The 16599-nt window shown below is 48.2% G+C and overlaps 1 protein-coding gene across 3 annotated transcripts in view; it reads right to left on the reverse strand.

Annotated features, from left to right (window-relative positions):
- Positions 1-16599, reverse strand: part of SLC23A2 (solute carrier family 23 member 2) — a 110399-nt gene that overhangs the window by 31451 nt on the left and 62349 nt on the right. For all 3 annotated transcript variants that reach the window (XM_045005071.1, XM_045005069.1, XM_045005070.1), the window contains one exon: positions 15770-15927. In XM_045005071.1, the coding sequence (XP_044861006.1) occupies positions 15770-15927 (158 nt within the window). The remainder of the gene's footprint in view (positions 1-15769; positions 15928-16599) is intronic.

The raw sequence follows: 16599 nt of genomic DNA on the forward strand, positions 1-16599 counted from the left end.
TTAGCCTTTTTCCAGTCATCCGGGACCTCCCCCGATCACCATGAGTTTTCAAAGATAATGGCCAATGGCTCTGCAATCACGTCCGCCAACTCCTTTAGCACCCTCGGATGCAGCACATCCTGCCCCATGGACTTGTGCTCGTCCAGTTTTTCTAAATAGTCCCGAACCACTTCTTTCTCCACAGAGGGCTGGTCACCTTCTCCCCATACTGTGCTGCCCAGTGCAGTAGTCTGGGAGCTGACCTTGTTTGTGAAGACAGAAGCAAAAAAATCATTGAGTACATTAGCTTTTTCCACATCCTCTGTCACTAGGTTGCCTCCCTTATTCAGTAAGGGGCCCACACTTTTCTTGACTTTCTTCTTGTTGCTAACATACCTGAAGAAATCTCTCTTTTTACTCTTAACATCTCTTGCTAGCTGCAACTCCAAGTGTGATTTGGTCTTCCTGATTTCACTCCTGCATGCCTGAGCAATATTTTTATATACTCCTCCCTGGTCATTTGTCCAATCTTCCGCTTCTTGTAAGCTTCTTTTTTGCGTTTATTATCAGCAAGGATTTCACTGTTAAGTCAAGCTGGTCGCCTGCCGTATTTACTATTCTTTCTAGACATCGGGATAGTTTTTTCCTGCAACCTCAATAAGGATTCTTTAAAATACAGCCAGCTCTCCTGGACTCCTTTCCCCCTCATGTTAGTCTCCCAGGGGATCCTGCCCATCAGTTCCCTGAGGGAGTCAAAGTCTGCTTTTCTGAAGTCCAGGGTCCGTATTCTGCTGCTCTCCTTTCTTCCTTGTGTCAGGATCCTGAATTCGATCATCTCATGGTCACTGCCTCCCAGGTTCCCATCCACTTTTGCTTCCCCTACTAATTCTTCCCGGTTTGTGAGCAGCAGGTCTAGAAGAGCTCTGCCCCTAGTTGGTTCCTCCAGCACTTGCACCAGGAAATTGTCCCCTACACTTTCCAAAAACTTCCTGGAGAGTCTGTGCACCGCTGTATTGCTCTCCGAGCAGATATCAGGGTGATTAAAGTCTCCCGTGAGAACCAGGGCCTGCGATCTAGTAACTTCTGTTATCCAGGAAGATATTCTTTGAGATGAGACCGGGAGTCCTTTCATCCTGTCTGTCACTGCTATGAACAACTGGTTCGACTTCCTGAACGGCTTAGTGCACTCCATGTAGAAGGCTAGTGCTCGCCGAACATCCAGGGACTGTAGCCTCTGCTCATGGCTACTGGCATGAGGATTAGGGTAAAAAACAGGCAGGAAAATGCCCTGACTAGTGTGGAAGCATGACACAACCTTAGGAAGCAAGGCCAGGTGAGGTCTGAATTGCACCTGTGGAAAACTATACAAGGTGAGCCTTTAAGCTCAGACACCCTCCTTCCCGATGTAATGGTGACAAGAAAGGCTACCTTCCACGACAGACAGAGAAGGAAGCAAGTTGCCAGCAGTTCCAATGAGGGTCCCATTAGCCTGGAGAGGACCAGGTTAAGGTCCCACACAGGAACAGGCTGTCTGATCTGGGGATGTAGCTGTTCCAGACCCTTGAGAAACTGACCAACCGTAGGGTTGGTGAAGACAGAGCGTCCAGACACTCCTGGGTGGAAAGCTGGGATAGCAGCGAGGTGTACTTTTATAGAGGACGCTGCCAGGCCTTGCTGTTTCAGGTGCAGAAGGTACTCTAAAGATGAGAGGTAGCGGTGCCTGAAGAGTGGATGTACGACGCTGGTCACACCAACAAGTAAATATCTTTTCCACTTTGCCAGGTATGTGGCTCTAGGGGAGGGCTTCCTGCTGCCGAGGAGGGCTCCCCCCTTAATTGTTCTGAGCACAGAAGCTCCGTGGGGTTCAGCCATGAAGTTTCCAAGCCATGAGGTGGAGGGACTGCAGGTTGGGGTGATGAAGACGACCATGGTCTTGAGTGATCAGGTAGGGGAGGAGTGGCAACATGACCAGGGCATCCACTGACAGTTCCAGGAACGTGGTGTACCAGTGTTGTCAAGGCCACGATGGTGCCACCAGAATTATCTCTGCCCCATCCCTGTGGATCTTGAGTAGGACCTTGTGCACTAGAGGGAACGGGGGAAAGGCATAGGGCAGACGGCCTCCCCAGGGTAGCAGGAATGCATCCATGATTGATCCTGGGCTGTGTCTCTGGAAGGAGCAGAACATTGGGCACTGCCTGTTGCTCCGGGTGGCAAACAGGTCGACCTGGGGAAACCCTCACCTTTGGAAGATGAGGTGTATGACATCCAGCCGCATGGACCACTCGTGCGTGTGGAAGGACCGCTGAGGTGGCCCACCAGCACGTTCTGAACTCCTGGTAGATAGGATGCTACCAGGTGAATAGAGTGGCCTATGCAGAACTCCCACAGCTGGAGGGCTTCCCGACAGGGGAGAGGAGTGAGCTCCACCTTGCTTGTTGATGTAAAACAGGGCAGTGGTGCTGTCCATCAGAACTGCTACGCACTGACCTCGTGGTCTGGCATGCTAGTCGCACTGCCCTCAGCTCCTTGGTGTTGATATGGAGGGCGAGCTCATCCTGCAACCACAGGCCCAGCTCTTGGAAAACTCCCAAATGCGCTCCCCCTTCCCTCTCAGTTACCAGTGACAAGGAAGGCTGAGGGCTGTTGAAGGGGACTCCTTCGCACACTCTCCAAGGGTTGAGCCACCACTGAAGGGACTCAAGCACCTGCCCCAGCATTGTGACTACTAAATTCAGGCTGTCATGTCCCGGGTGATAGGCCGAAGCGAGCCACACTTGGAGTGGTCTGAGCTTCAGCCTGGCATGCCGGGTCACGTAAGTGCAGGCTGCCATGTGCCTGAGACTCAGGCATCCCCTTGCTGTAGTGGTCGGATATTGCCTGAGGCTTTGAATTATGTCTGTCATGGCTTGGAATCGGGACCCTGGCAAAAGTGCTCTTGGCTGAACCAAGTCCAACACTGCCCCGATGAATTCTATTCTTTGGGTCAGTGACAAGGTTTACTTGTTGAAATTGAGGAGGAGACTCAGTCTCTCGAATGTGGATCTGACCAATCAGACTTGGGACTCCACCTGCCCCCTGGTGCAGCTCCTGAGCAGCCAGTCATTGAGGAAGGGGTATACCTGCAACTGCCTCCAATGGAGGAAAGTGGCCACGACCGACGTGCACTAGGTGAACACTCAGGGGGCTGCTGAGAGGCCGAATGGAAGGACCATAAATTGATAATGTTTGTGGTCAACCACAAACTGTAGGACTCATCTGTGTGCAGGACAAATAACTATATGGAAACACGCGTCTTTCATATCGAGGGCGATCCCTGATCCAAAGAAAGGATAATTGTGTCCACAACTTCAACTTTACCATGAACTTTTTGAGTCTTTGAAGATCTAGAATGGGTCTGAGACCCTCCTTGGCTTTGGGGATTAGGAAATATCGGGAACAGAATTCCTTGCCCCGAGGAACCTCCTCCACTGCTCCCCCCTGTCGAGGAGCACCCACACCTCCTGGATAAGGAGTTGCTCGTGAGAAGGGTCCCAGAAGAGGGAGGGTAGGAGCAGAATTGGAGAGAATATTCCACTTCTACTATACGGCAAACCCAGCGGTCCGAAGTTATTTGGGAGCAAGCACAGTAGAAGTGGGACAGATGATTCAAGAAAGATGAAGAAGCATCCGGAATTGTGGCTGGTGTCCATCCTCAGGCGTACCTTCAAAAGACCTGCTTTGAACCTGACAATGGTTTAGTCAGGCCCTGGCCCTGCCCAGGCGGGGGGGGGAGGGGGGCGGGGGGGGGTGGGGTGTGGGAAGGCTTGTGTCTGCCATTCCTGCCCTTTTTCCTATAAAAGTCCTGCCTCAGCCGAGGAGGATAGGAGTGCTGCTGCTGCTGAGGCTTGAAATGTTTACGTTGGGTTGCCAGGGTGTGCATACCCAAGGACTTCATGGTAGTCCTGGAGTCCCTTAGGCTATGCAGCCTAGAGTCAGTCTGCTCTGCATACAGACCTGCCCCATCAAAAGGCAGGTCCTGCATGGTCTGTTGAACCTCGAGCAGGAGTCCCGAGGCCTGCAGCCATGAGCTACGCCTCATGGCAATACTGGAGGACAAGGTGCATGCCACTCAATCCACAGCACCCAGTGAGGTCTGTAAAGAGGTCTGTGCCACCACCTTGCCCTCCTCCACTATCGCTCCAAACTCCTCCCTGGACTCTGTTGGCACCAGCTCCTTAAACTTGAGCATCAAGTTCCAGAAGTTGAAGCTGTATCTACACAGAATTGCCTGCTGGTTTGCAATCCTGAGTTGCAACCCCACCGTGGAATACACTTTGCACCCAAATAAATCTAGGCACTTGGCATCCTTGGACTTAGGCCCTGGGGCTTGTTGCCCCTGCCTCTCCTTTTCATTTACTGCAGCCACTACCAGTGAGCAGGGCTGTGGGTGTGTGAAGAGGTATTTGTACCCCTTGGATGGGACGAAATACTTCCTCTCCACACCCTTCACAGTGGGATGGATGGAGGCCGGGGTCTGCCAAATGGTCTTAGCATTGGCCTGTATAGTCTTGATGAGGGGTAGAGTCACCCTTGATGGGCCTTCCAGGGCCAGGATGTCGACCATCGGGTCCTCTGACTCCACCACCTCCTCGGCCTGCAAGCCCATATTTTGCGGCATCCTGTGAAGGAGGTCCTGGTGGGCATGGCTCTCTATGGGTGGCAGTCCAAAGACAGAGGTGCCTGCAACCGCCACATCCGGGGAGGATGACGAGGAGGCTAATGCGGGAACAGGGTCCTCCTAAGCCTCTTGGTCTCCAGGGACCTCCTGTTCCACCTCTCTGTCAGGGACAACCACACTTGGATCAGGCTCAGGAACTGGGGATGGTTCCAGGGGAGGTAGCATGACCAGTATCTCCTCGGCACCCCTAGGGGTGGGGCAACTGGCTGATGCCTCCGGCACCCACAGTTCAGAAGCCGCCAAACGGGAACCTCTGGATTGGGTGCTCTGGGCCTGGTAGTACACCCATGGAGGTACAATATCTACACTGCGCACACCATGGCCCTACCCCCACCTCAGCCCTTCCAAGTCTGAAAACGAGGACCAGGACCACGATGGCCAGGGCGGTGCCAAACGGAGCTGGACTGGGGAGCAGTGCCAAGATGACCAGTGCTGGGAACGGGATCTGCTGCGTGACAGGGATTGGCATGAGGATCGGCGTCGTGGCACCATGGCTCTGAGCGGTGCCGTAACTCCATCGGCGGTGCTGAGGGACGAAGCATCGCCGGTTTGCCTCAAGATGGTGCCCACGTTGCAGTACTGGAGGCTTGGCTCGAAGGACTAGGAACTGCGGTGCCGTCATTGCGATGAGGTCCCTCGCGGCCTCAAAGGTATCTGGGGTGAATGGCAATTTAACATCCTCAATGACCTGGCTTGGGGAGTCCAACAGCACCAGACTCGACGGTCCCCCTTGCAGGGGCCGAAGTCAACAGTGCCGGCTCCAAAGTCTTCAGCCCTGGGTGCTCCTCTCTGGGACACATCCCATTGGCCAGCTCCAAACGGGTGGGTCTCTGAGTTGGAGATCCACTCCTCTCCTGCTTCCGGTGCCGCTTCTGCGCCGGGGAATGGGACCGGTGCCGGATCGATCCCGCCGGTTTGGGCACCAGGGAACCACGGTGCTGCGGGTCTCTCCCAGAATCCTTCTGCGATGCCGCTTCTACCTCTTCCACTGGGGCACGGAACACCAATGATCTTGGTGTCAGGTCTTGCCATGCCAATGTAGGCTGTGGTCTAAGGAGCTGCTTGAGGCGAAAGTCTTGCTCCTTTTTTGTTCTGGGGCAAAACCCTTTACGAATCCTGCACTTGTCCGCTTGGTGTGCTTCCCCTAGACACTTTAAGCAAGTGTCGTGGGGGTTGCCCGTTGGCATGGGCTTGTTGCAGGACTTGCAGGGTTTGAACCCTTGGGATTTAGGCATACCTTGAGTCCCACCAGGGAACACTGTCAGGGTGAAGAGGAAAACCTCCCACTCCCAACAGCTATCTGCTGTAACAACTGAAAACACTAAAACTAAACTTAATGAGGCTAGGAATAACTGTGAACTAAACTAAACTGAAAGCTAGGGAAAACGAGGAGAGCTTGCTAAGCAAGTCACCGCAGTTCCAACGACCGTCACTGGCAGTAAGAAGGAACTGAGGCGGCGCCGGGTCGGCAAGATCATATATCGAGCGCCATGAAGGCGCCACTCCAGGGGTCTCCACAGCCAACCTGACGGGTGCTGTTAGGGGGAAAACGTTCCGACGACTGTGCACGCGGCGCGTACACACCTAATTGGAATCGATATGGCTATCACTCGAAGAAGAATATCAATTCACAACAAACTTGCAAAAAGCTAGATGTAATTTAGAGTTTAAGTCTAACAGCAAGCCTATTCTGCTACAAGACATTTACATAGAGCAAAGTTTAACTCAGGAGTAGGCAACCTAAGGCATACGTGCCAAAGGCGGCACCCAAACTGATTTTCAGTGGCACTCACGCTGCCTAGGTCCTGGTCACAAGTCTGGGGGGGGGGGCCTCTGCATTTTAATTTAATTTTAAATGAAGCTTCTTAAACATTTTAAAAACCTTATTTACTTTACATACAACAATAGTTTAGTTATATATTATAGACTTATAGAAAGAGACCTTCTAAAAACGTTAAAATTATTACTGGCACGCAAAACCTTAAATTAGAGTGCATAAATGAAGACTCGGCACACCACTTCTGAAAGGTTGCCGACCCATGGTTTAACTAAACTATTAACAGGCAGAGGTTGCAGTATGTTCAGTCAACTACTCACATGCTCAAAAGTTACACAAGTGCTTAAGCACTTTCCTGAATCAGGGTCAGTATGAATATAGGAGATATCAATTACCCCTAACCAAACGCAGCATCTTTTCCTTGGCTCTCTGATGCAAATACAATTAACTGCAAGCACCCTTTCTTGTCCCAGCATATAAACAATAACTAAAACCCCACCTGTCTCATAGGAGCAAAGTCCACTCCCAAACTGGAGTCTCTCATGCCCCAGGTGGGCCGAGAAAGCAGCTTGCCAGCCTGCAAAGCATATTAAGCTGGGTAAATCGGCAGAATCCACAATAAATGGTTTTACTACCTACCGTAAAAAGGCACAAGAATTCTGCTACATAATTAAGCAATGAATGCTCCAAAGAGCTTCTGACTGAATTTCCCTCACTCCAATTTCTAGAATAAACTCAAATTCAGCTTACAATAAAAGTAAAACTGAAAAGGCTCTAAAACAAAGCGAACAGCTCGAATTTAGCAATGCTATTTCCACAGTGGCTTTATCTCTGTGTTTAAGCCTGGATGAGTTTGGGGAAAAAACCCATTAGGAGTTCTCTATTAGCTTCCCCTTTTCAAGTCATATCCATGGAGATGGTGATTATCTTAACAGTGAGGAGTTATTCCAAACGCAAACTGCCTTTTTTTTTTTTAAGCATAGAATACAGAAGACACTGACTGTAAAGTTGTCTGATTAGTTCCCCTGCATTTTTCTCCTCTCTCCAGCCATTCTCCTTTCTTCTAAGGCATAGGAAGTTGTGTTTATGGCTGCAGGATCAACTAATACTTTTTTTGTTAATATAGTGATTTCCCATAAAAAGCTACATTTTACAGTAGTTTAAAACTTGTTTAAACTAGAGCAGTGTTTTTCAAACTTTTTGTATTGGTGACCCCTTTCACACAGCAAGCCTATGAGTGGGACCCGCTTATAAATTAAAAACAGGAGGGGAATATAATTTAATGGGGGCTTGGGGATGTCAGCCCCACAGAGCTGACAGCTCACGACCCCAATGTAACCACCTTGTGACCCCAGTTTGAGAGTCCCTGAACTAGGGGTCGCATACTTTGTAGCTTGTGTAGGCTGAGCTCATTGCACTCACAAGGGGCTCCAGACATCCTTCCCTTCTCCCCGCCCCAGCTCCCTATGTGCCACTCTTCCCTCCTCCTCTATTGCAGGGACTCCCTGAAACCTCCCCCAATCTCCTCTCTGCCATAGGCTCTGTGCCCCCTCCCCTCCCCTCCATTCCTCCCATACCAGCATCTCCCATTCTCCCTCCCCACACCAGTAGCTTTTTGTACACCCCATTTCCCACTTCTCCCATGTCATCCATTCCCCTCCATCACATTTTGGCCACTGATTCTTATAACATACTGAAATTTTGAAACTGATCAGGTGCAGCATTCAAAAGCGACTGTGCTATACCAAAAAAAGAACAGGAGTACTTGTGGCACCTTAAAGACTAACAAATTTATTGAAGCATGAGCTTTCGTGAGCTACAGCTCACTTCTTCGGATGCATAGAATGGAACACACAGACAGGAGATATTTATACATACAGAGAACATGAAAAGGTGGAAGTATGCATACCAACAGGCAGAGTCTAATCAATTGAGATGAGCTATCGTCAGCAGGAGGAAAAAAACTGTTTGAAGTGATAATTAAGATGGCCCATAGAAGGTGTGAGGAGAACTTAACATAGGGAAATAGATTCAATTAATGTAATGACCCAACCATTCCCAGTCTTTGTTTAGACCACAGGTAATTGTGTCTAGTTTGCATATTAATTCGAGTTCAGCAGTTTCTCTTTGGAGTCTGTTTTTGAAGTTTTTTTGTTGCAAAATTGCCACCTTCAAGTCTGTCACTGAGTGGTTAGAGAGGTTGAAGTGTTCTCCCACTGGTTTTTGAATGTTATGATTCCTGATGTCAGATTTGTGTCCATTTATTCTTTTGCGTAGAGACTGTCCAGTTTGGCCAATGTACATGGCAGAGGGGCATTGCTGGCACATGATGGCATATATCACGTTGGTAGATGTGCAGGTGTACGAGCCCCTGATGGCGTGCCTGATGTGATTAGGTCCTATGATGGTGTCACTGGAATGGATATGTGGACAGAGCTGGCATCGGGCTTTGTTGCAAGGATAGGTTCCTGGGTTAGTGTTTATGTTGTATGGTGTGCGGTTGCTGGTGAGTATTTGCTTCAGGTTGGGAGGCTGTCTATAAGCGAGGACTGGCCTGTCTCCCAAGATCTGTGAGAGTGAGGGATCATCTTTAAGGATAGGTTGTAAATCCTTGATGATGCGCTGGAGAGGTTTTAGTTGGGGGCTGTAGGTGATGGCTAGTGGCGTTCTGTTATTTTCTTTTTTAGGCCTGTCCTGTAGTAGGTGGCTTCTGGGTACTCTTCTGGCTCTGTCAATCTGTTTTTTCACTTCAGCAGGTGGGTATTGTAGTTTTAAGAATGCTTGATAGAGGTCTTGTAGATGTTTATCTCTGTCTGAGGGATTGGAGCAAATACGGTTGTATCTTAGAGCTTGGCTGTAGACAATGGATCGTGTGGTGTGACCGGGATGGAAGCTAGAGGCATGTAAGTAAGTATAGCGGTCAGTGGGTTTCCGGTATAGGGTGGTATTTATGTGACCATCGTTTATTAGCACAGTAGTGTCTAGGAAATGGACCGCTTGTGTGGATTGGTCTAGGCTGAGGTTGATGGTGGGATGGAAATTGTTAAAATCACGGTGGAATTCCTCGAGGGTTTCTTTTCCATGAGTCCAGATGATGAAGATGTCATCAATGTAGCGCAAGTAGAGTAGGGGCGTTAGGGAACAAGAGCTAAGGAAGCGTTGTTCTAAGTCAGCCATAAAGATGTTGGCATACTGAGGGGCCATGCGGGTACCCATAGCAGTGCCACTGACTTGAAGATATATATTGTCCCCAAATGTGAAATAGTTGTGGGTGAGGACAAAGTCACAAAGTTCAGCCACCAGGTTAGCCGTGATATTATCGGGGATACTGTTCCTGATGGCTTGTAGTCCATCTTTGTGTGGAATGTTAGTGTAGAGGGCTTCCACGTCCATAGTGGCCAGAATGCAGACAGAGAAATGCCACTGAGGGGAGCATAAGGCCTCCACAAGTTCTGCTAAAAAAATCACTGAGAGTTGAACCTTGTTTCTGAACTACTTTTTTCAACTCAGACACAATGGACTTTTTGTCAAGGCTAAAATGGCTGGCCTTTATAAGGGCATGATCAAGGGACTCCAGTGGTTATTACATTTCATTCTTCTCAGATAAATACACTGTAATTTGTCAGCAATATACAATGAAGTGGCGATACATGGAAACACCATTCAACAAAAATCAGAAGAAAACCTAGTACAATCTCACCTTTTGTTTTAAGTAACAATTATATATCTTAGTGGAATTGTACCACAATCTTGATAAACTGAAACTATGCCCTAAAAATACGCTATTGTGAAACAGTAATGCATCACATGCCTAAGATCACACAAATGTACAAAGTAGATACATTACCCAAGCCCATTTAAACATACGGTCAGGCTGCAATTTCAAGGGCAACTCTGAATTTCCTGGTGGTTGAAGTTTTGACACTTGCACTATTGAAGACAGATTCTGAATAATTAAAATGTTGTTTTGAAACATTCTAGCTAACATAAATGCATTGTATAGATCAGGGGTCGGCAACCTTTCACAAGTGGGGTCCCGAGTCTTCATTTACTCACTCTAAGGGTACGTCTTCACTACCCGCCGGATCGGCGGGTAGCAATCGATTTCTCGGAGTTCGATATATCACCTCTCATCTAGACGCGATATATCGAACCCCGAACATGCTCCTGTCGACTCCGGAACTCCACCAACGCGAATGGCGGTACGGAGTCAACATGGGGAGCCGCGGACGTCGATCCCGCGCCGTGAGGACAGTAAGTAATTCGAGCTAAGGTACTTCGACTTCAGCTACGCTATTCACGTAGCTGAAGTTGCGTACTTTAGATCGACTCCCGCCCCCTCCCCCCAGTGTAGACCAGACCTAATTTAAGGTTTCACGTGCCGGTAATACATTTTAATGTTTTTTAGAAGGTGTCGCTCTATAAGTCTATATATTATATAACTAAACTAGTGTTGTATTGTAAAATAAACAAGGTTTTCAAAATGTTTAAGAAGCTTCATTTAAAATTAAATTAAAATGTTGATCTTACGCCGCCGGCCCGCTCAGCACGCTGCTGGTCTGGCGTTCTGTTCACCTAGGCTGGCAATGGACTGAGCGGGGCCTGTGGCCAGGACCCTGGCTGGCAAGGGTCCGGCAGCCAGAACCCCAGACCGGCAGCAGGCTGTGCGGGGCCAGCTGCTGGGACCCCAGACCGGCAGTGGGCTGAGCAGCTCAATCTGCTGCCGCTCAGGGGTTCCATTCGCCGGCTCCTGCCAGCCAGGATCCTGACTGCCGGATCCACTGAGCTTGCTGCCAGTCTGGGGTCCCGGCCCTGACCACATACAGTGGGTACCTACCTTCTCCCTGGTTCTGGCCCATTCTCTTCCTCTCTCTGCACTGAGCTGAGGGTGGGAGTGCACTGAGCACAGGGCTGGGGGTGAAGGGTCTGGCCAGGAGCTAGAATGAGGGAGGGGGCTCAGGGTTGGGGCAGGAGGTTTGGGTGTAGGGCACTTACCTGGGCAGCTCCCATATGATGCAAGGGGTGCGGGTGGAAATGTGGGGGGGAGGTGCAGGAGCTCCCATTTGGTGCTCAGGGTGAAGGTGGGGGGTGCATGGGGTGTGGGAGGTGCAGGTGTCAGGGCAGAGGGGGGGACTGGGTATGTGTGGGGGTGCCAGAGTCAGGGCTGGGGTCGTGCGGGGGGTGTGAAGAAGTCAAGCGGAGGTCTGGGTCTTTATGAGGGAGGTACAGGGCCCAGGGCAGGGGCCTGGGGTGCGTGTGGGGGTGCGAGGCTCAGGGCAGAGGGCTGTGGGGGGGAGGGTCAGGGCTCAGGGCTGGGTGCCCCCCTCAGAACCCACAACCCCCTCGCTCCTTTTCCCCTGACTACCCCTTCCTGGGACCCCTGCCCCTAACTGCCTCCCAGGACCCCATCCCCTATGTAAGCCTCCCTGCTCCTTGTCCCCTGACTGCTCCCCTTGGACCATACCCCCTACCTGTCCCCTGACTGCCCCAACCCTTATCCACACCCCCGCCCCCAGACAGACTCCCAAGACTCCCATGCCCCATCCAACCGCTCCCCACCCCCTGACAGGACCCCCAGAACTCCCGACCCATACAACCTTCCCCCTGCTCCCTGCCTGCCACAACCCCTCTCCACACCCCTGCCTCCTGACAGCCCCCCCAACCAAACTTCCAACTCATCCAACCCCCCCCAGGTCCTTGTCCCCTGACCACCCCCTCCAGAGACCCCCCACCCTAACTACCCCCCCAGGACCCTCCTTGCTACCTGTCCCCTGACTGCCCTGGGACTCCCATGCCCCATCCAACCCACCCTGCTCCCTGACTGCCCCCTCCAGAGACCCCCCGCCCCTAACCACCCCGCCCGGGATCCCACCCCCATCCAACCCACCCTGCTCCCTGTCCCCTGACTGCCCCCACCCCTTATCCACCCCCGGACCACTTACCTTGAGGCTCCAAGCACAGCCAGATACCCTACCCCACGGGAGCACACAGCCCCGCCCCTCAGAGTGCTGCGCGCGCGGCGGCAGGGCTCCGGGTGCGTGGGGAGCATCTTTCCCTCCCCGCGGAGCCAAACATGGCCCCGTGGGAGCGCACAGCCCCGGCCCCCAGAGCTCTGCGTGTGCAGCAGCAGGGCTCCAGGGGAGGGGCTGGCGGCTTGCTGTGCTCAGCCCGATGCTCCAGCCCGGGACTGCGGACCCCGCAGCTTGCCACGCCAGGCAGGATTTTTAATGGCATGGCAGAGTCCCAGCAGGCAGCCGCGTGCCATTAAAAAACGGCTCATGTGCCGCCTTTGGCATGCGTGCCATAGGTTGCCGACCCCTGGTATAGATGTAACAATGCTTAGATACTACAGAGACACAATTCAGCAAACCTAAAATACGGATCAAGGTACATATTTATCTCTCAGATCATGATAGTTCCTTTGCATTAATCCAAAAGGCTGTCAAAGAGCTATTCTTTGGTAAATAGCTTGAATTCCTAAAATTAGTATGGATACACAACTAACCACAATGGCTCCAGATAAATGGCTACATCCCTCTCTAAGGGCTTTTAACCAGTGAAATTTGACCTTTCTGAAACCATAATGGTTTTATTTGTTTAAACATTTCTCAGTTCACAGGGTTGCCAATAAACCTTGTAAGAATCTCATTTCAAGTGAAGTTCGTGTCTGCAGGTCCCAACCAAATATAAAACAATATCACATGCGAACAGTTACAAAATGTTCAGTCACTAATTCGCCTCACAAACAAGGCAGTGGAATAGGTCTGAGAGGCGACAGATCAAGTCTTTAGGGGTCTGAAAAATGAAGATGACTTTTAATCTAAAAAAGACTTAAGAAACTGACCATATCTTTTGATTTCCATGACTACCCCTTGACCCTATACAGGAAGGCCAGTATAAGATGCAAGATAAGGAGGTAAAAAGTAATGTGTTAAAGGTAACAAGCATTTGAAGTAAGCAGCAACATAATCAGATCTAGCTGCTCAATTTAAATGTTATTAGATTGAAGACAATGAGGGGCCTTGTCCCATGCTTCTCTACTACCCTCCCCCCCTTTATAAATGGATAGCTAAAATCTAGGAGAAAGTGTATTTGAGCATTAAGCCAACTCTCAACTTCCAATGAGCATGAACAGAAAGGAACAAACCGAATAGGAAAGAAAAAACTGTCTCATACATGAGAGAGAGACAGAATTTTGTTGCAAGGAAAACATGGTCTTGGGAAAAAGCAAATGCGTTTCTCTCCTTTCCAACAATTCCTCCTAGACAAGTATCCCTTCCTACTTCTGAAGTAAATAGATGATGAAAGAAATATCAAAGCAGCTTTACAATTCTTAGAAAAGCTGAGGGTAAGAAAAGGACAAATAATCTTTTCTGAAGAGGTAGAAGGAAGGTGAGATGGCAGATCAGCTGAGTACTTTCTCCAGACTATTGAAAACAAAAACAAACAACACAAGGACTTTGACTCAGGAAGCCTGAATTGCCTGAAGGGGTTTTTGGATTTTTTCCCCCCTTTGTCTGATCCGCATTAATAATCCTAAATCATTTGTTTAATGGGTTTGCCCTTCCCACACCCCACTGAGTGATCTCCTCCACACAAAGAGTCTGTTTCTTGGGTAAATGTTTTTAATTGGGCCCATGTTGTCCATTTTTCATTTAAAGTCTAAGACTTCATCTTATATCATTTTTATGATGAATTAAGTGACACTTGAACTGTAATGCTTGGACACGATAATACAATGAGTATCTTTCTTCTGGTCTTATTTTTCTTTCTTGATTCTATTCAAGATGCAGAAAACCTTGTGGGTTTTATCCATCCCTTGACTTAGACAAATCATGGATGAACAAGGGTTTAAGTAAATGTTTAGTTAAAATCTCTCTGCAGTATTCCAAGTATAGTGATAACTACTTTTTTATTTTTATTTTAACTTCACTGTTGTTAGAACATACTACGTTTTGGCAATAACATTACTTTTCAAATCTGGCAATATTTAGACCAGTCTCAGATATGTCATCGTATTAAAATGGCACTTCCAGAAACAGTAGAGTGAAAGATACAGGGACCCCAAGCAAGCTAATCTAATGCTTATGTTCCTTGACAGCTTGTGGTAAAGTGATACTGGCACCTCTGCGTAGATAAAAAATAAGACCTTTATTTCTCACCCATTCCCACAGAAGGAATTTACAAGGAAACATATGCAAAGGGTGTGTTATTGGCAGAAACAGTAAGATCAGGGATCAGAAGTTGCCCTTCCCTTTTCTTAATGTCTATTATATTATCTACCTTAGTTACGTAAAAGTGATTCAAAAGTGCAAGGGTTTTGGCAGAACAGAGAGATTTTCTTCTATATCAGCATTTTATCCTCAGCTTAAGCATGATTAACTACACAGGTCACTTTCTTTCACTGAAATACACCTGCACCCTGAAGCATCAGAGTCGTACATTAGCTTCTTTAAGCATCTGACTCCAGAGATCCTACTATTTCAACATACTTTGACAATCACTTTGCTGAAACTGTCACAGCACAATGCAAGAAGCAGGAGCAGATATTACTGTGTCCATACACCAAAACTTTAACTTGTTACCTTTTGGCAAGTAGTACAATGACAGCATTCTAAGCAGTCAATCTTTAAAGTGGGCTAAATAATTTTTTTCCTATGTTCATTCATCTTGTTTCTCCTCACTACTTGCCTGCTCCTCTACTCTTTTTATTCTGCTCATGCCTTCTTTCACTCGAAACAGCTTCCCAGTTATCCAAAATGTAGTGCTGGTCTACATTAGAAAATTAGATCAACCCAGCTATATTGCTCTGGGGTGCGAAAAATCCACGTCTCTGAGTGATGTTGCAAAGCTCACCTCACCTCCAGGAACGTCTATAATAGTACTACATTGATGGAATAATTCTTCCGTTGATCTAGTTATGGCCTCTTGGGGAGGTGGATTTTCTACAGCGACAGAAGAACCCCTCCAGTCACAGTAATAAGTGAGTATGGTAAGTGTACACTGAAGCGCTACAGTAGCGTAGCTGCAGCTATGCCACTGTAATGTTTTAAGTGTAGACATAGCCTTATTCTTTTACTTCATATCACATTTTTTTTGTGAAACCTTCCAAAATTAGGATCAGACAACCCTATTCCCGACCAATCTTGAGTTTGAACTGTTTTTTCTGTATTTCACATTCATCCTTCTGAAGTACCCTATGCACTTCTTGGATATCCTGTACATTTAAAGAGATGTGTACCCCATCGTCAGCATCTCAACAATAAAGAATGAAGTATGAGTTTTGATCTCACCTGCATCCAAAAGTTGTTTGTAACAAAGTAGTGATCCCCACACAGAAGAAAATGGTCCCAATCAGTTGGCTGGTAGCCCACTGGTCAAATCCAACACACATGGCATCAGCTAGCAAAAAAGGTACTGCTATTGTTCCACTAAAACATGTCAGGTAGTGCTGTGAACACAAAGAATGAACAGCTTGTTAATACTGATAATCACACATACAAGAACCTCAGAGATTCACTATTTTTCCTTTGTACTCAGTTTATTTATTGCTTTAAATTAACCACCAACTCTCTCATTGTTTTCTGGTTCCAAATATTTTAATTCCTAGTGTTTTTTACTTTCCATGTTTAGCTACTTTTAGCCAGCTACTAATGACTTCTACTTATAGATGATAAATTAGGCTATTTACATAGCTAAATGATTCCTGTTCTTATTCTTGATGAGTAGGTATCTAGGTAACCGTGCTGAAGCAGCTTCCAACTAACAGAAGCAGAAAAATAGCTCCCTCCATTTTGAAACACACAAAATCACAGGGTTAGAAGGGACCGCAAGGGTCATCTAGTCTACACCCCTGCCAAGATGCAGGATTTGTTGTGTCTAAACCATCTAAGACAAATGACTATCCAGCCTCCTTTTGAAAACCTCTAATGAAGAAGTTTCCACAACCTCCTGAGGCAGTCCGTTCCATTGTCCTACTATTCTTACAGTTAGGAAGTTTTCCCTGTGATTTAATCTAAATCTGCTATGTTGTAGTTTGAACCCATTGTCTTGTCCCACTGCCACTGTGGCAAGAGAGAACAATTCTTCTCTATCTTTTTTATGGCAGCCTTTTAAGCAGACA

This window comes from Mauremys mutica, chromosome 2 (assembly GCF_020497125.1).
Source record: "Mauremys mutica isolate MM-2020 ecotype Southern chromosome 2, ASM2049712v1, whole genome shotgun sequence".
NCBI lineage: Eukaryota > Metazoa > Chordata > Testudines > Geoemydidae > Mauremys > Mauremys mutica.